Genomic DNA, 19,843 nt, shown 5'->3' with positions numbered 1-19,843 from the left:
CCAAAAGTCTTTAAAATGCCTCATAATTCTATTCTTATTCTCTCTCCCAGGACTATAATTTAAATAGCATCTAACCTGAGTTCCTCCCCATCAAGTGTCTACCCCAACCTGCTGGGCCCCCAGACACCATATTACTTTTCAAGAATCAAAGCATTAATCATCTGTCCCTCCCATGTTCAAACTGCTTCATGGCTCCTATACGCTACTTACCTGAGCACAAGCTTCACATTCACGTCCAAAGCTCTCTACCACATGTCCAACTGTAACTCTCAATATATCTTCTACCACTTTCCCCACAGCCCTAAGATCCAGCAAAGCCAAACCCAGAACCCCTCACTCTTCTCCAAACACACCCACGTGCATTTCTGCCTCTAAACCATTCCTTGAATTTTTCTTCACTCAGAATTCCAAAAGTCTACCTCTTGGATTAAAAACGTCCTTATACCTAAAGATGTATGTCTAATGCTACCTTTTTCTAGAGAACTTTTAACCACAATATTTAATTCCTACCTTAATGGAACCCTCATAGAAATTTGTAGAAACTCATAGTCTGCATTGCTTTATAGGCATTTGGTATTTCTCTGAACCTTCCCACTCAGTGGGAAGCTGTAATATATTCGTCATCTTTTATAGCACCTTTAACAGCAAACAGAGAGTCTAGCAAACATACAGCACTTCATAGTATTTGCTAAATTGGATTCAATTAGCTCTTCCAAGTTCCTAAAACTGAAACTCTTTTTTTTTTTTTTTTTTTTTGCGGTACGCTGGCCTCTCACCGTTGTGGCCTCTCCCATTGCGGAGCACAGGCTCCAGACGCACAGGCTCAGCGGCCATGGCTCACGGGCCTAGCCGCTCCACAGCATGTGGGATCTTCCCAGACCGGAGCACGAACCCGTGTCCCCTGCATTGGCAGGCGGACTCCCAACCACTGCACCACCAGGGAAGCCCCTGAAACTCTTTTAAGTGATATATTTCAAAAGTGATTTTAAAAGATGTTTAAGAAACCTATATTTTATTTAAGGGTAATCACAGGTATTCAGAGGGTTGTCCAGGATGCCTTGAAGTACTAACTGAAAGTTTGTTTTTATGCAACTAAACATTTGACTGTCCTCAAAGAAATGAGAACCAAAATGAGTGTACTCCTCATTATATAATCACACCCACAGGAACAATCGCTGGGCCAGACCTTTATGCTACAGAAGTCCAAGGAAGATTCATGTGCCAGGAGCCAGTGGAGACTCGGAGAAACAGACCACCTGTGATAGTGTAAAGGTCATCACTCTCAACCAGCACAACTAAACTAAGTATGTCTCTTATGATTCACAGTGTAAGGATCCCAATGGACTTGACTTTAAAAGGGCATGGTGCATCTCCTACAGCTGCTCTGAGGCTGGGCCAAAATAGTTATCCTTACTTGACCTTTTGAGCTTTGGATCAATAACAGGCACAGACTACATTAACAAAACAAAATTGCTTTCACTGCATCAAATGACCAACAAATACAAAGCCAGCTTATGTATCTATCAATCTCTCTATCTTTCTATCCATCCATCTATCCATCCCAGCTCACCTTTTGTGCATCACAAAATAATGTGTTATGTAGACATATATAAGCATATTAATGTGTATTGAGCACTTGGTGCAAAACACTTTTCTAAGTCTTTTGCATATGTTAAACCTCACAACAATCCCATAAGGTAGGTACTTTATTATTCCCATTTTACAGATGAAGAAATCAAGGCTCGGGAAGTTTATGTAACTGCCCAAGTTCATACAGCTGTTAAGTGTGGGATTTGAATCCTGGAAAATCTCCCCCAGAGCCCATAGTCTTAACCACTCTACGAGACACTCCCAGAGCCTGATTTTGTTCTCTTCACGGAGGTGGGGGAAGTCTCTGGAAGCTACTCTATTTCTGGAAATCACCTATAGGGGCTTATCATAGAGGTATAGGCCCAGGTGCACATAAAAACATAAAAGACAACCTGCTACATTTCTATCTTGCTGGCTATAATATAGGAATTATTCCTTGAAGACATAATTGAGTAGCTAAACTTGAAGCACAGAACAGGCAGGCAAGCTGGCAGGACCGCCAGATAGGCTGTGTGTAACGCTGTCCTCACTGCCCTTGCAAATGTAGCCAGCACATTCGCAGGGGCAGATTCTGCACCAGGCCTGGAGAGTAGGTGTCAATGAGAAACAGTCAGAAGAGGACGGAAAACGAACACAGTTATTTCATTCAGCCTTAAATAAAGAGACACATTTCACCTTCTACAGGAATGCACACACTATCAAACAAAACCATGCATGACTCAGTGCCGCATTTTGTACCAAGGAGGAAGGAATGTAGTGACAAAGATGGTAGGAGGAAACAATGAATCATTTCCCATGGGAGGTAAACAAAAGTATACATATCATAGCATTAGTTTCACAGAAAGGGAACCGATCAGCTTCCTCAAAAGGGGAGTTTTATCTGGCAACCAAAACTAGCTCACCGGCTGAAAAACTGCATCTTGCTTCTTACTTTTCCAATGAAATGGCGATACAAAAGGCCCGAAAAATGTGTTCAGACTCATGATATTGAAGAGGCCTTGCCAGAGGCAATCAAAGCCGGAGAAGCCAGGTAGCAGTTGAATTTGGAATGAAATATTAGACAATACTTAGCTTTCATTCCAAAGGGCTGCCCTTAATAACACTGCAGCCTGTGGGAGTGACAAAGCTAAAATAAGTTGTGGCATTCAATATGTTTGAAGGATTGAGCCGCAGCCTTCAAGGCTAAACAAACACTCAGAAGCACCTGTGCCCCTCCAAATTACTCATACGACTATATTTTTTTTCATGGCCAAACAGCCTGCATATTAAGTATCCCCCCCACCCCACACTTCTGGGCCCAGATGCCAAGGAAAAAAAAAACATTTTGCTATAAACTGATTCGTGATCTCTCTGTTAGTGTTGGACTCTCATTCTCAGCTACACTGTGGGTAAAATAAGTAGATTTTTTTTTTTTCCTACATATTTGCCAAACCCTGGTGGGAAGGCACTGTGTAGTCCTTTTACTGACAGAGTGTCTGGATCATTCACAATGACCTGATTGAGGTTCTTTGGCCCTAAGCAAACAGCTCGGTTATGTGACACTGGTTAGAGGTTAGGAGTATTCTCTATGAAGAAACAGCTTGACCCTTTCCAGTATCAGAATCCAAATCACTCCTTAAAAATGTGCAAGGGAAATGAATGTATTTTCACTCCACCCTTACAAAATACCAAGTTGCACCACAGCCGAGAAATTGGAGCCGCTAAAACAATACAAAAGCCATTGCTTCCAAGAAAATAGGGCCCTGCTTGTTTTTCGGATACAGTTTTCTGATATGTGCTTCTCTTTGTGAACTATATGCTAAGTATGAGAGGGCAAGTCCACGTTCAAAGACACAGTCTGCTCCGCTGGAATTTAGGGAAATAATATTCCCCTGTGTTTCCTTGGTAAAAATAAAATACAGGCCAGAAACTAACACAAGATTGTAAATCAACTATACTTCCATTAAAATAAAATAAAATAAATACAGGCTTACAGTCTGCAAATATTATGATTAATATTCGTGATTAGAGTAGGAGAGCCCAGCGAAATAATTCCATTTACGAGGCAGTTGGGAGATTTGGTCCGTAATACGGAACTAAAAGTAGAAGCTAAGTGAGATTTATAATTAAGCGAATGAATCTTACACGTATTATTTCCACTGAAGTTTGGACCCCAGGGCGGAGACAAGCGTTAAGAGACATGATCCCAGAACTGGGGAGCAAAAGGAAGGCCTCCCCAGCGGCGATAACTTCCAGGGCTGTAGGAGGGGCCGTCCCCACCCCTCTCGCCCCGGGTGCGCGTGCGTCCCCGCCCCGGCGGGCGCGGTGGGCCAAGCGGAGAGGACAGCGCCGCCCCCTTACCTGCACAGGTGCTCCCGTCGTAGGTCTCGCACATCCACTCATGGCACTCGCACAGGGGCCCGAAGTACACGCCGGGCTCGCTCACGTGACAGATGCAGATCCCGCAGTCGCACCGGCCGCGGCCGTGGCACAGAGCGCCCCCTGGGGGCTGCCCGGGCGCCCGGCACCGGCGCTCCGACTCGGCCCGGGAGAGCCGGCACGCGGCGCCCGGGCCGCTTCTGCAGGGGCGACAAACCACAGGAGGGCCACGGTCAAGCCCAGACACTGCCCCTTCTGCTTGGGGCCCACGTTGCCTCCCAGGGTCCACCCAGAACCCAGATCCCAAACGGAGACGTGCAACCCCATGGATAGGACCAACGTTTCTGGGACCACACGTTTCTCTGGGGACCAAGCTGATACCACCCACGGGCCATCCCTTAAGAAATGACCACGACCCAAAATGTCCAAGTGGTGACCTGCCCACCTGAGAACAGGACCGTCTTCCAGGTGGACTAGGTGATCCGACCCTGCCTCTTGGCGTTTTGCCACTGAATCTTACATGCATATTTAAATACAAATTAACCCAAAGTATGACCCTTGGCTGACTTTTCAGTTCTCTTTAAAAAGTCCCATTGCTAGCTGGTGGCCAGGGGCAGTTATTTTATGAAAAATAAGAGATGAATATATAGAAAGAGCTTTACATGTTATGATAGCATAGTGCCTAATGCATTTTCAAGTTGCAATAAGCGATGCTTATGAACTATACTTGTAAAATGTAAAAGTTTGGTTATTGTGATGTGCCCCAAATTCTCTTTTAAAATGTAATGCAGAATGTAATACAGACCCCATGGAATAACTCTGCCTTATAGGCGGTGAGTACACCCAGGTACACATAGGATGGCAGATAATCCTCCTGATATGTATTGAAATAGGAGGAAATTATATATTCATTTAATGATTGTATTTTTCCAAAGGAAAAGCAAAAGGACAAGGGTAAAGCAATACACAGTGTAGATGTAAGGAAAGGAACAGGTTGAAAAGTTTATCCCGTGTCCAACTTCCTAACTGCTCTTGGCTTAGGGCAGCTGTCCTGAAGCTTGAGTCCTGCCACACAAAGCAGGGCAGGTCTGTCTGAAAGAAAAACAAATCAGGCTTACCTCAGGGATGGCGAGAAGCTTTGAGGAACAGCTGACAGCCCCGCAAAGAGAAGGGAGGACGCCAGCAGCAAGAAGTTCCCGAAGCCTGCGGGACGCATGCTGAGTTTCCCGGCTGCGGAGGCCAGCAGAGCTGCTGCAAGGTGGCGCACACGGAGCCGGGGGTCGGGGAGGTTCACGGGGGCAGAGGTGCCACCAGCAGATGGCCGGGCAGAAGGACCCACAGACACCCAGGCGTGCAGGTCCGGGGCTCTCCCCGGAGCTGCAAGGGTGTGGATGAGCTGCCTGCTAGGATTTAGGCAGCAGCACTGCTCTGGGCGGGGTGCTGGTACGAAACCCCTCAAGTGGAGAGTCTAGGCAGGGAAGTAATTAGAAACAGTTGTACAAGCAGATGGTTTATTTTGCCATAAAAAAAAAGAAAAAAAAGTTCCTGTTCACAGATTTGAGAAAATCGTTTCTTTCTTCAAGTGCAGGCCCCAGAAATATTTGACAGGAGGATATTTGGGCTGGCTGATGTGAAAGGGGCAGATAAAATAATCCCTGCGATGGGAAGGGGAAGCTGGAAGTTGGTGATGTCAGCAAGAACACTTGCAGAGGGAATTAGTTTCACCACATGCTTTTCAAAAAGATGCACTGTTTGACTCTTTGAGGTATGAGTTGTGAGGGGCAAGCAAAATTGATAGATAGCACTTTTTTGGACTTTTGATCCTTTGTTTTAAATTATGGGTCTCTCGTTTCTTAATCCTTTAAAGAGGGTATCATGCTTCTAGTTGTTTGGGCCAGTAGTTTATCACACCACATTTTTTCTTAACTTGGACAGTTCAAACTGTAGTTGTCCCAAGTTCACCCTATTCTCTGCCATGGATCAAGTATGAGAAAATAAAATGTGTGATTTGTGTCAATGGCACTGAAGAATCATCAGTGTCATTTATGAAGCACATACTGTGTGCCAGTCACTTCATATATTTTATCTCCAATTGTGACAATAACCACATTCGTTTACTCATTAGGCAAACACAGGTTTAGCATCTGTTAGGTACCAGGCTCTGGGCCAGATAGGGAATTAAGGAGACAGGATCCCTGCTCTCGGAATCCACTGGGCTAGCAGACATAAAACAAAATCACAAATATAAAAGGAAGGAAGGTTGAAAGTTACTTCTAGCTTAGCTCCAGGCATCTGATCTAATCAAAATGGCATTTGAGCTGAAGGCTGAAGGAGGAATAGAAGTAAGTTGGGTGGAAATGGGGAAGAGGTGGCAGAGAGTGGGGTAGCATTCTTATTCCCATTATAAAGATCAAGAAACTGAGGGCAAAGGATGACCTCTTGCTCAAAGTGACTGATTTGCTCAAATTCACACAGGCAGTTGGGGTTCAGCTGAAAGCTGTGAGCCCTCAAAGCTCCCACATTGTCCCCTCCATTGTGCGGTCATCTGGGAGAGGTGTTGCGGAAGGTTCTAGGGAAGGGAAGAAACATTCTCCCTTTGCTCTAAGAAGACCTTTAGATGCAGTGGATCCTCGTGAAATAGAACCATCCAAGCAGTGGCCCTGGTCTTAAAATCAAGGATCATATAACAGGATGGGATCTCTCCTGTCATTTACCTGAACAGATATAAGACCACCCCCAACATTTACCAAGAAGGCAAAAGGAGGTCTGAACAGAGCCCACACTTTTTCTCCTGCTTCACCAGACTCCTTCTGTACGAGAAGAGGCTCTGCCTGGGGCACATCCTTAGCCCAGGCAGCTAAGCCTCCTTCAAAGGCTGACCCTTGGTCGACCCTTAGGCCCAAGCGTGTACACGCTGGTGGAGGGATCTGCCATCTGGAGGACAGACTGGGGAGAGGTGTGCAAAGGCCAGAGAGTGGTCTGGGCAGGGAATTCTGGAGTCATGGGTACCCACAGTGTGGTTTAGAAGGAGCCGCAAATGCTCATTGGCAGGTGCCCTGGATCACGTGAGCTACTCATCCTGTAGGGGAGGAGGTATGTCTGGAGAAGAGACAGAGGGAGTCACTAAACCAGTCATTTCCTAAGTGTGATTATCCGTGAATGAGCCGCAGCAGCAGCAGCGCCTGGGGACTTGCTACAAATTAAAGTTCTCAGCCCCACCCCCAGACCTACAGAAGCACCGGCTACATTTTAACAATACTGCTGAGAACACTATTTGCACATCATATTTGGGAAGCTTTGCAAGCCCTGGGGCCCAGGGCTGGGGCCACGGATGCCTGGATCTAAGGATGGTAGCCACACTCACTCCTAGCTCAACTCCTGGCATCCTGTTCCTTCCTGGCCACGTTGTAACTCTGTGAGGACGTAGGAACAGGCTCTCCTGCCAACATCTAAAAACCTTGGTGACTCAGAGAATATGGGAACTGTAGAAGGGAAGCATCAATTCCAAAGCCTCACTAGGAATTTGCAATGAAAACATGGAACTTTTAATAAATGAGTCATGTATTACTTTTTGCGTATTTTCTGAGGGGAAAAAAAGAATCGCTGTGGAATAGGGAACTGGTGTTTGAACATTTCTTTCAGGAATTAAAACATTTCTTTTACTCTCCTACAGTGTGCCATGCAATGAGGGATATTATCACGAGCAGCGCGCAGCTGTGAAGCAGAGATAGTATGTTCTAGGTGACTGAAAGTATTGAAATATTCAGATCATTTTATCACTGCGACTCAGAAATAACATTCCCAGAAAGTTGAAATAGTTATATTGCAGCTGAGTTGGTAACTCAGTAGAAAGTCTAGGATCCACACAAACTCTGGCAAGATAAAAGAAAATAACTTAACATTTTCACTTTTTAGCAAACTTTAATTTTTTTCTGCCAAAGTACCAAATATCTTGGAACAACCTACTTTCTTCCCTCTCCTAGTCTGCAGAAAACTGGAGGACACACATCTCTTGAGGGCCAATGTGGAAAGGACCCAATTGCTGTGTGAAAGGTCCTGGGTTTCTCACTGGCCCCAAAGACCCTGTGACAGCTCTGAGGGAAAGGCCTGGGGGGTGTCCTAGTATCTGAAACCAAGCTCAAAGGGATTGAAAACATCTTAATCCTTAAATATAGTTCTGAGTCATCAAGTCACAAACTCATAGAATCTGGGGTTCAAGAGATATTTTAAAGGTCGTCTAGTCCAAAATTAAATTTATTGACAATGTACAGCACCCCTGCCAAATGATTAGGTACTGAGTCTACTCGGTAAGAATGAAAATTAAGGGAAACACACCCTTCCTGAGAGCAGCTCTGAAGTTTTTACCCCTTGGATCCAGATCTGCTCTAAGAGGCCTTTGAAAATAATGTCCTGGTCATGAGCTGCTTAAAATATTTTAAGATGTCTAATATATGTGTTCCCCAGGCCCACCACCTGTCCACATACTCCCCAAATAATTCTACCCTTTTCAAGATATACATCACCATTTCCATCACCTCTTCCTTGTGTATTACACTGTCAAGCCTCCAATAGCCTGGTTTCCTGAGCGTTTTTGCTTTGTCTGGTGTGGATGCTTCTGTAAAGCGTGGCAGGTACCACTGACACCATAAGGTAGGTGTGGTTTAAAGTGCGGGGAACTGCTGTTTGGGAAAATGGGCCTTGTACATGAGGGCAGAGAAAGATCGAAGAAAGGCAGACCATTCCAGATGGCTAAGGGGCAGGTGTCATAAGCAAGGGAACACCCATATGAGGCTTGTCTTGGATGATGCAGAATGAGTAGATCTCCGCACCTGCACACCAATATCTTAAAAGTTTATTCAGAGGCCTTAACGGAGCATATATGGTCCAGATGGTCTTGACGACACGTTGCTCTCTCAAGGCTGCATCCTTCTAAAGGGTTCTCACTGTGGAGAAGTGGACAGAAGGTACATTCCAAGGGCAGAAGAGGAGAGGAGGGGCCTCTGATTTCCGAGGTCCGGCTCACAGGTCAACTGGTGGTCACATCCTCACCTCGACCTCTACCAACTGGAAACAGCTGGGTGCTTTCACCATTCTTATTTCATATATTTCTGCTAATAAACTGAAGATCACATTACCATTTTGACTGTCTCATTACTCCAGTCGTGTGCTTTTACAAGTGTATGTGCCCCAAATAGAAGTCAATATTTATCCTTGTTAAATTTTATTTAGGCTCAGTTCTTTTATCCAGACAGTCAGAATCATTATGGATACAGATTTCATATTTCTCTCACCCTTTCCAAAGTAAATATGATGAGCATGCTTTCTGTATCTTTCTCCAAATAACTGATGAGGTAGTTGAAAAAAAATTAGGCTGAGGACCAAGCTTAGGAGAGACCTTTCTTCAAGACAATAAGAATTCCTTTATCAGCACATTTTGAATATGAAATCTAACCACTTACCAGTGTCCTGAGTTGTATGGAATCAGCCCATGTCTTCATTTTGTTCACAAGAATGTTATGAAAGTTGCCATCAGTTGCCATATTAATCTTAGTTTACCAGGTAAAACTTGGGCTTTTACATGTTTTTGGCAGGGCCTAAAACAGTACCCAATACATATTATATACTCCATACCTATTACATTTCTGTCATGAATAAATTAATTGGAAATGATGCACAATATGAATAATAGATCTAGGAGTCAACAAAGGATGCAGGTGATGTAGAGGATTCTGGATCATCTGCCAGGTGGCATTTGCAAACTTTAGTATCCTCCTGCCATCATGCAGATACAACACGAATCCAAATAAAACCAGATCCTCTTCCTATATTCCCAATTTTTATTAATTATATCATTTTACTGAATTCTTATAGTCTTTATTCTGAGAATTATTTTTGGCTCCTCTCTACAATTTACCTGGATTGTCCAGTAAATCACTGAATCATGTTGATTCCTCCTGCTTCAACATCTTTATTTTTACTTTTATTTTGCACACCATTGCCATAGCCTCCAAACTGGCCTCACTGCATCCAGTCTCAGAGTTTTGTGTCTTTCCTTATCCCACTCCCTAAGAGGTCTTTCTAACATACAGTTTTCATCACATTCACTCCCTGTTGAAAAATATTTAATAGCTCCCCATTGTTTATAGTATAAAGCTCAAATACTCTAGCACTTCATAGAAGACACTTTATGTTTGGTATCCATGGTGGATGTCCCATCCAGATCCCCTCCCCAGGGCTTATGCACCCATCCCCTGGCTGATGGCAGTATCAGCCGCTGATGGCTTACAGCTGCACCCCTTGCTGGAAATTGCCCTAGGCCTCAGGAACAGCCTCCCCTGAGGCTGATCCCTCAGATCCAAGATGGTACCCTAATCCCCACTTGCAACAATATGGACATCCTAACACACCTCCCTTATGGAAATTGTAGAGCTGGATAGCTCCATCATTGTGATTCTCGTCGACAAGGCAGAAAAAGTCTCAAAAACTGAAGACAGCAAGATGTGTGAGATGTGAGGCTGAGCAAGATTTTTCAGAAGTATTTATTGGTTTACTTATTTGTTTATTTATTTACTGTTCCCTTCCTTCTTTCTTCCCTTCCTCTCCCCCTTCTTTCCTTCCCTCTTTTCTTGCTTCCTTCCTTCTTTTCTTCATTCTTCCTCACTCTGACTAAAGCTGCCCTCCAGACCAAGCACCCTTTATTCTGTCTTATTTTTTTGGCAACCCTTCCCAGGATCTAACATTATGATTTTCCTTTGTTCACCTACTGTGTATAATCTACCTCTCCCCAATTAAATACAAGTTCCATGAAAGCAGGGACTTTGGCTCCCTTGTTCTTGGCTGTCACTCCAGTGCCTGGCACAGAGTAGCATCTCAATAAATATTTGCCTAGAGAATGATTAAGTGAATGAATGAATGAATGACTTTTAAAAGTTTGATACACCTTGATTAGATGCAACAATTTGATCTAAAGGATGGTTTTTCAGGTTTAATGGAAGGGAAGAATTAACACACCATTATGAGATAAATTAAGGCAATTAAAATATAAAAATCATCAAGAAAATTATATTTGCCATGAAAAAATCAAGAAAGATAATCTAGAGTCAGGTAATCAACAGCTCTTACTGATCTCTCCATATATGTGCCACACTAATTGTTCAATCACTTAGAGTCAAGTTTGAAGTAAAAAAAAAAAATCACAATTTCACTCAAAACTCACTTGGATAATATTTGCAGCTAAAAAGAAATGTCCAGGTTTTCAAATAGTAAAAGATACATCAAAGCTTTCAGGAAGGCTAAATATTCTGGGGCAGCAATAAAAATAGGTTTCAATTTCCAACAAAAATAACTTTTCAGCTGGGCCAGAGTTGTGGAATAAAAAGGTGTCTAGTTAACATCTTTTCCAGGCATTACTGCAGAACCAGAAACATTTTTTTTCCTCCCACATAGTAAAAACACCTGGAAATATTAGGCACTTCTGGGATAAGAAATAATCTTTCAGTCTTCTGAATATTTTTACAGTTCTGGTTGACGCGGAAGGGAAATTTTGGGAAAAAAATATAGAAATGGTTTTCACTGACTTCAGGGGAAAAAGATTTATCACTTCAATATTATTTTACCCTGACTAATAGACTGAATTCTTAAAGTCATGCTCAACGGTTAATCAGTTAATAACAACCGGGAAGATAAAATCAGGAGCCCACAAGTGGAGAGAACACTGAACTGTTTGTTCAGAGAAGGGTTTCTGATGCTGGCTCTGCCATCCACTAGCTGCCTGATCTTGGCTGGGTTCCTTAACCTGTTGAATTTCAGGTTCCCAAATGGCGTGGGTGAAGGGAACGTTGGTTTTCCCCAATTCTAAATTTCTGTGATTAGATTTTCTTTGTATATTTGTCCAAAGTCTTCCAATAATAAAGGGGGAATATGAAATATATATATACATACGTGTATATATATATGTATATAAATATATGTAAGTGAATGTAAACAAATATATATATTCACTTACATATGCACATCTATTAGAGGTGGAAATGATAGAAAGTTGTATTTAGTCTTCTGGTAATGGACATTTATGTAGCTAGTTAAAAAGAAGTTAAAAATATATTTCATTTATGTGTATTTTTATGTGAACTCTGTGCTGGTTGGTGCCTTTCTCACTATGCAGGCTGGTCAGTGACTTAGCCCCTCAGCTTTCTCTTCATCATAACTACTCACGGTTTTTGTGCAGTGTACATCATACACTACCCTGTTTTAAAACTTATATTTATATGACTGTTTCCATTATTTTCAATATTATTCCAACAGGAGAAGGATCCATTCAACATAAATCAGAAAAAAATAAGCAGACTAAAGGCACATTATCTAGGTGAAGAGAGATGCTTGGCAGCCCCTGAGTCAGGGGCCCTGAGTGTGTTTTCTGAGACATTGATAAGCATAATAATAATTGATAGACATTGATAATAATAAGTGTATAAAAGCTCAGATCAGAGATGAATATTTTCCCACAATAATATGCAACTTATAAACTGAAATTATAGCTATAAAAATATTATGTGGACTTTGATGTAATATGTTTGACTAGGCAGCTTGCAAACATTTTCTTATTGTGATGAAAATTGTCAGCAAACCTTTTTATTTTCATAAACAATGAAGAAATTCAGTTGTACAGAAATTTTATTTGATAGAAGCCTGGTAATCAATCTAGATAAATTACTGTAAATGGGATATGAATTAAATTGCTTTAGGAAAAAGGAGAGGGATTAACTGAGGTCAGTAACTGAAAAGAATAACTGAGTAGCTGAGTAAGAACTGGGATGATAAAGCCAGTTGTGGAAGAGACAGCAGCTCATTATCTTGTCTTTGAGTAACTCACTCGATTTCTTCTCCTTTTCACCTTCTGCTTTCCTCTTGACCTTGGCAACACCCTAAATTTTACTTGCCTTTCAAGCTCTGGTTGAAATGGTCATTCTTTTAGTTAATTTTGCACCTAAATCAGTTGCTTTGGCATTGTAGATGAAAATGAATCTTCACTTTTAACAGTTCTTGAAAACCTAAATATCTTTAATATTGTCCTGATGTGTTGAAAGGATATTTAAAGCAATGGGAAAATTTAGTTCATTGTTTTATAATTGTCATATTTTAAATTAACTCTCTTCCTAGGACTATTTACAACTGATTGGATATAAGCGTGTTTAGAAAGAGAGATGGCATCTATGTCTTTCAGTTAATGATAAAACTACAAATATATTTAAAAGATATTAATTACATGATTAGTTTTTACTTCTCATTGTGTTCGTTCTTCCAAAGCATTATTGCAATGACTTAAATACCTAAGTTCTTTTTTTTTTTTTTTCTTTTTTGACTCCACCATGCACCATGCAGGATCTTAGTTCCCTGACCAGGGACTGAACCTGCGCCCCGTGCATTGGGAGTGCAGAGTCTTAACCACTGGACCACCAGGGAAGTCCCTTAAATATCTAAGTTCTTTAAGATTGGTGACTTTACAAATAACTGAAAAATCAAGTCCATTCACTTTCATTGAGAACCTATGATGTGTCAACCATTTTCCATGCTATATTTCATCAAATATAAGATTAATTATTATTTTATGCACCACTGAGAAAGAGAAAATGTGGCCAACTAATCTGTGATGTGTTCTTATCAGTTAGATGTTTTATTTTATACTGATTGAAAGAGATCTTTTAGACTTATTTATATATATATATATATATATATATATAAAATTATTTTTTTTAATGTGAATTTTTGCTCTGGATGCACAGGCCCGGGGCCATGGCTCACGGGCCCAGCCGCTCCGCGGCATGTGGGATCTTCCCGGACCGGGGCATGAACCTGTGTGCCCTGCATTGGCAGGTGGACTCTCAACCACTGCGCCACCAGGGAAGCCCTATATATTTTATCATATCTCTCTATTCTATAAATCAAAGGGAAAGCACAAGTGAAATAAATTTTCCTTCTAGAGACTACATCAGCTTTCCAGTCAAGGTCATGACTCTTCTCAGGATGACCCATCACTGGCTAGATAAGGCAGTGGTGTGAGAGTCCAGCCATTTCTGCTCAATGTGGTGTCACTATGGGACAATCACTGTGCAAGAGCTGCCCATGGGGCTGGCATGGGGCAATGTCAGGTTGGCATAGCATTCTGATGGTTCCCCCTCCCCAATCTTGCTTCCTCTATTTCCCTTCCCCAGGTGTTACTCCCCCCAGACCTTCTGTATTCCTAATTCCTTCTCAACATTTGCTTCCCAATCTGCAAAATTTTGCTTTTTCATCCACTTAAGATGTCCTCTCTTTCCCTCCATGCAATTAAATCTTCCAGGCTGACTTTAATTCAATGCCTTTCACAAGTCTATTCAGTCTTCTGCAGCCCATGTGGATAATCTTGACAGTCTCAGCTAACGTTGGACTTATAAGTGACAGCTATTTAACTAATTCTCGCATTGTACTATAACTGCCTTATATATGTTGGTTGTAGTTTCTCAGCGCCTTGAAGGCATCTACCATAGGTGGCAGACATTGTTGGTACCCTGCCCAGTTCCCCTCAGTTTCTCAGATTCTGTTGGTATAAGTGGTGCCCCTTTGGTACACTTTCAAAGACCGGCACCCACAGATCTTCAGGGCACTGCCCTCAAACTGTTGGGACCACTTTGTCGATAAGTGCAGAGAGTCAGAAGTGCCTGGATGTTCATTTTTATTGCCTTACCTTCTCCTCTTCCCTCCCCCACTTACCCTCCTGAAGCCATTAACTAACAATCATTAGTCACCCAATGACTGTTGGGTGAAAGCCCAGCAAATTTCCTAGGTTTAGACATCTCTGAGGCGTAAGTTATAATTCAGCATTCCTTTACATAATCATGTTAAAGCCTACTCTCTTGTGAGTCTTATGCCTCAAATCGCTTCTTTTTCCTCTTTCTCTCCTGCTTCCACTTTGATCTACCCTGGGAGCACTTCTTTTAAAATTAATTGTACACACATATTCATCCCAGTGTCTGCTTCTGGGAAATTCAAACTAAGATACCATATCATATATTTTCCGTGTACTACATGTAGCGCCTAATGTTATGTGGGTTATCTTAGTATAAACCACAAGCAATTGCTGCTATTCAACTGTTTATGGCCAGTGAAGACGGTAGTGATCTAATAGTTGTGATCTAACAATTGTTGTTCAATATAGAATGATTGATCAAGAGGTAATTAATTACTTAACTTGGAGAAAAAGATTAGGCTAGATTTAGCATTTGTCTTTGTGAATTAAAAAATTCATACAATAATAATAATAACATATAGGCATATACACAAATACAAAATAAAATTCATGATAAGAAACCATTTTATATCCACTTATAATGGGACAAAGGCAGGAAATAGGCTTAAATTAAGAAGATTTCTGGTGACTATCTGGAAAAACAAATATACTCTTGGATCACTGGAAGGCTTTTAATAACAAGAAAATCGTTGCTGGAGTCTGCAATTTTAGTTAAAAAGATCCATTACAACAATGGCTTAATGTTATATAAACACAACAGCCAGATCATATCTATACTTTTTATTTTGTTATATAGTGTTGTGAAAATTTATAGCTAAAACAATTTTATAAGTTTTTTTCCCTGAAGGTTCTTATACAAGAGAGGCAACAATATTTTTTGTATAATTTAGTTATCATCCTGCCTAGATGTAGATACTGAATCTAATGGCCTCTGCAGGCTTTTTCCAGTCTTACAATGTGAGGATGTTTCAAAAATTAATGAGGGCATACTTATTCAACATCATCCTCTATTTTATTTTCACACTAAAGTAGGAAGCTTCAGTTCCCTGGCAGTTTAGTAATTAGACATTATTACAGCTGTGTTTTGAGATTGCTTTCTGGTAAGGGAATGGAAAATTTTCTGTTCCTAATATAAAAATATTTGACAGCCTCACTAAAAATACCTTTTGCATCAAAGGGAAAATTACTCATACAAAGTGTTTAATCTTGGACAATTAAATTTGTGAACTAATTGGTATTTAGTTAATTCATTAAACAAATATTGATTGAGCACCTTACTGGGTAAAAAAAGTATTAGACAAAGCAAAATAGGGAGGCAAAGGCTTATAAGGTTAAGTTTAAGGGCCTTTAAACAAGTAGACGTGTTTATAAATAATTACCATAAAAGACAGTATGGAAATAAGACTAGGACCAACTTATCCACTGGAAAATATTAATGTAGAATAATACATCAGGTGAATATATTTCTCATACCTTTTAGAAATTTCCCTTGATTACTTGTGCTCTTTAAGGAATAGATGTGTTTTGATAGATTCAAGCTGAAAACATCTCAAAATCAACTTTGCAGGTTACCACTGAGATTAATGAGGTTGAATAGTTTTGGAGAGAAACCACAATGCATATTCTTTAAAGAATCCTTTTATTTACTTGCTATTGTCCAAATGGCTTCATCTTTCTTTCCCCTTGATAATATATTTTCTCATTTCTTTTTTCTCTCTGTAGATATCTTCCATGAGCAAAAGGGCTATTGAATTCAAAGAAACCTGTGTTAGCGCAAGATTCATTGACTTCAGAAAGTAGCATAAATCTGACATTATCTTCTTAAATTCTATTTTTTTTTAAATTTTGGGCCCAAACAGGTGCAATACCTGCAGGAATAATGTGATGTGAAACCAATGAACTTTCACAAGAAGCCTTGCTACTATGGTACTGGGCTTGAAGATATTGTATTATTTGCCAGGATAAACTACAACCTGGAGAAAACCAGATTTCATAGGAATTACCTTCACTCATGCAACTAAACAAGGCTAGGAAAAAATATGCATTTCTTATAATAAATTCATAATCAATAATTTCAAATGGGTCCTTAAGATTACCAGTAATCATGTTCCCTAGTGCAGCCACTCCCCCACTGTCCTAGTTGACAATTTTCCAACTTATTTTTCCTTCAAACCTCCAACACATCCTTCCTCAATCCTTGCCCTCAATTGATGAGTTTCTTCCTCTTTCACTGAAATAAAAAATAAAATCAATTAGAAGATAATTTCCACAAGCTCATGCCATCCAATTCCCCACCTCCCTGCATTTAGGACCTGACACTCTACGCTCTTTCCTGTTAGTATGAATGAATGTATGAATCATCTGTGCTTCTTGGTCAGGCCAGCCATCCTTTGTCTAGTGAAGTTCAACCCTCTCTTCTACTCAGGGACATGCTTTACTTATCATCTTCTTGCATCACCAAGTTTTCCCTATCCACTGCATTAGCAAAAAATGTATTGTTATGTCTCCCATCTTTAAAAGAATAATGATTGTCTTTTCTCCGCTTCCTCTTTCAGCTCCCACACCATTCATTTCTCTCCAAATGTTTACAGCATAACTCTTTGAAGGAATTGTCTATATATAACTTCTGCATTCTCAACTCCCTGGCCTCGAAATGATTGTGTGTCCATTTTGTGTTGTGAAGAATATTTCCATATGGTTTCATTTGTTTAAAACTTAGCTTTTTATATAGTTGGTCTTTCTAAAATCTTCAGAAAAATATATTCCACACGGTTCTGTATTTCATGAAATGCTAATTATTTTAAAATTTCCTCTAAATAATAAAAAGTGCTAACACTGGCCCAATGTGAATAGATTGTGCAAGGGTTTTTTTTTTTCTTTTTTTAAATGATAAGTTAATTAAATATGCAGAGCTAGAGATTTTATTTTAAAAATGTGTGTATGTGATTTTACTCCCATCTCTTGGACTATAATTTTGTAATAGGGAATTGTTCTTCGGTTTGGGGTTCTGATTTCTCTTCTAGAGGAAGTTTCATTCAGTTTTCTCTCTCCCTGTATTTATGTGCTTGTGTGTGTATGATGCGTGTGAAGACAGGACCACACATAAGCACTAAATCACTGTCAAGGATTCTTGGTGGGTTTAATATCTGACTACAAAGCAAGATGCCGGCGCCTGAGTAAACTTTTCAACAAATGCAGCTGAGAGGATAATGTCCCCTGGGTCTGAGCAGGCTGCTCAAATTTCCAAGATTTCCCCAAACCTGCTCCGCGGGGAGTCCCAGGAAACATCACGTGCAGCTTACCGTCCGGGTATCCTTACAGCGCCTGGAGCTGACTACTTTTTGAATGGGCATCCAGCCTCATGCACATAACGAAATATTTTAATGTTAAGAGAAAATGTTAACATGCTTAGAAGAGATCAACGTCACCGATGCCCTGATTTAGCAGTTTCATACTCAAGGGTGAAACTAGTCCGCATCCTCAGATACTGTGTCCAGTAAGACAAGACCACACGTACACGGGCCCCGCTCGCCTGTCCGCGTGCCCGTCCCGAGTGCGCGAGGAGCCCTCGGTGAGCACACCAGGGAGCACAGGAGGAGCTAGCTGGTAGGGGAGAGCCCAGCTGCTGCTGCTGCTGCTGCTAGGAGGCTGGGCCGGTGGCGGCGGCCGGAGACAAGGAACCTGATGGCACCGACCTTCCCGCTCCCCTCTGCCGTCTCCTCCCTTCAGCCCGGGGTGCCTCCAGCATCCCAACCCCTGCGGCAAAGCCAACTCTGATTTAAAAAAAAAAAAAAAAAGTCAGAAAGAAAAAAGCCCTCCACCCCGCCCCCGCCCTCGCCCTCGCAGGCCCAGCAGCCCGGGTGAAGCGCGCCGCCGGAGCTGCGGGAGGTGAGGGGCCGCGTCCCCGCGGTGGGTGCGCGCCCCGCCCGCCGCCGCCGCCCGCCCGCCGCCGCCGCCCGCCACCGCCCGCCGCCGCCGCCGCCCGCCGCCCGCCGCCCGCCGCCGCCGCTTCCGCGGCACCATGACCGCTCTGAGCGCCGGGGTTACAGGTTGGTCACGGCCGCCGGAGGCCCGGGGGGGCGCGCCGGTCGCTCTGGTCCCGGCCGGGCCCAGGCGGGCCGGGGGCGGGGGGCGAGGGCCGGGCGCGGAGAGCGGAGCGAGCGCCCCCCAGGCTGCGCGGGGAACGGGCGCGGGCGGCCAAGAAGCGCTCCCCTGCCCCCGCCGCGGGGTGCGCCTTCCCCGGCCTCGGATGCGCGCTGGATGCCCCGGGCCGCCAGACCTTGGTCTGCCCCGCCGGCACCCGGGGGCCAGGTGCCTGGGGGTGAGGTGGACGCGCAGCGCTCCCCGGGGCCATCGCGCAGGTGTGAGGGCCGCCTGCCTCGGCAGGTTTCCGGGCCGGCCTTGCCCACCCCGCCGCCAGGCTCCTGGGCGTCGCTCTGCGCTTCACATCCGTCCTTTTATGAATTGGCCTGTTTGAGTGGCTGTCATTAGGGTGGCCACACGGCGAGCAAAGCAGGGTCGTGCCAGAGCCACACCGTTTTGTCATTGAGCCCTTAAGAGACCGGTGTGGGTCTCCTGGCTGGAAACTCAAGGCGGGCCCAGAACCCTGAGCAGGGCTGTGTCTCTCGGACTCAGATTTTCCTCTTTCAGGGCAGCGTGATAACTCTAAACGCAGGTCCTGATAAATGCTTGAAATATCATAGGGTAAATCTTTCAATTTTAGGCATAATTGTTCAGGGAATATCCGATCAAGGATGCGTGTTCAGACACACTCAGGTTCAGGCCTCAGAAGGATGTGTGTTTAATCTCATGTTTGTACAGTCATCAGCTAGGCCTGGATTGCCCTCGCGGTGAGAGTTTGTGTACGAGGAGGTCCGGGTTGGCGAAGACCTTTAATAGGGATCAGAAAGTAACAGGTGGCTATTTTTTTAAAAAAAATTATGATTCATATTTTCATAGCTACAACTGTGACTTGAAACTAAATAGGAGAGGAGAGGTTGGCCTATGGCAGTTATCCGCAAGGCAGATATAGAGCAGGAATGGTGTTTTTTTTTTTAACATTCAAAGATTAAGTTTCAACAGTTCTAAATAAAAATCATGACTTCTCAA

The 19,843-nt window shown here is 42.7% G+C and overlaps 1 protein-coding gene across 2 annotated transcripts in view; it reads right to left on the bottom strand.

Annotated features, from left to right (window-relative positions):
- Nucleotides 1-5,397, bottom strand: part of ITGBL1 (integrin subunit beta like 1) — a 219,651-nt gene extending 214,254 nt beyond the window's left edge. The window contains exons 1-2 of one of the 2 annotated variants that reach the window (XM_065896049.1): nucleotides 5,067-5,397; nucleotides 3,931-4,148 (exon numbers count right to left, since the gene is read on the bottom strand). In XM_065896049.1, the coding sequence (XP_065752121.1) occupies nucleotides 3,931-4,148; nucleotides 5,067-5,164 (316 nt within the window). In that variant the 5' untranslated portion in view covers nucleotides 5,165-5,397. The remainder of the gene's footprint in view (nucleotides 1-3,930; nucleotides 4,149-5,066) is intronic. The other variant, XM_065896050.1, reaches the window with a different exon arrangement.
- Nucleotides 5,398-19,843: the final 14,446 nt, after the last annotated feature.

The sequence above is a fragment of the Phocoena phocoena genome, chromosome 18 (assembly GCF_963924675.1).
Source record: "Phocoena phocoena chromosome 18, mPhoPho1.1, whole genome shotgun sequence".
NCBI classification, from domain to species: domain Eukaryota; kingdom Metazoa; phylum Chordata; class Mammalia; order Artiodactyla; family Phocoenidae; genus Phocoena; species Phocoena phocoena.
The sequence above is the reverse complement of the archived record's forward strand: the minus strand, read 5'-3'. Positions and strand labels throughout refer to the sequence as shown.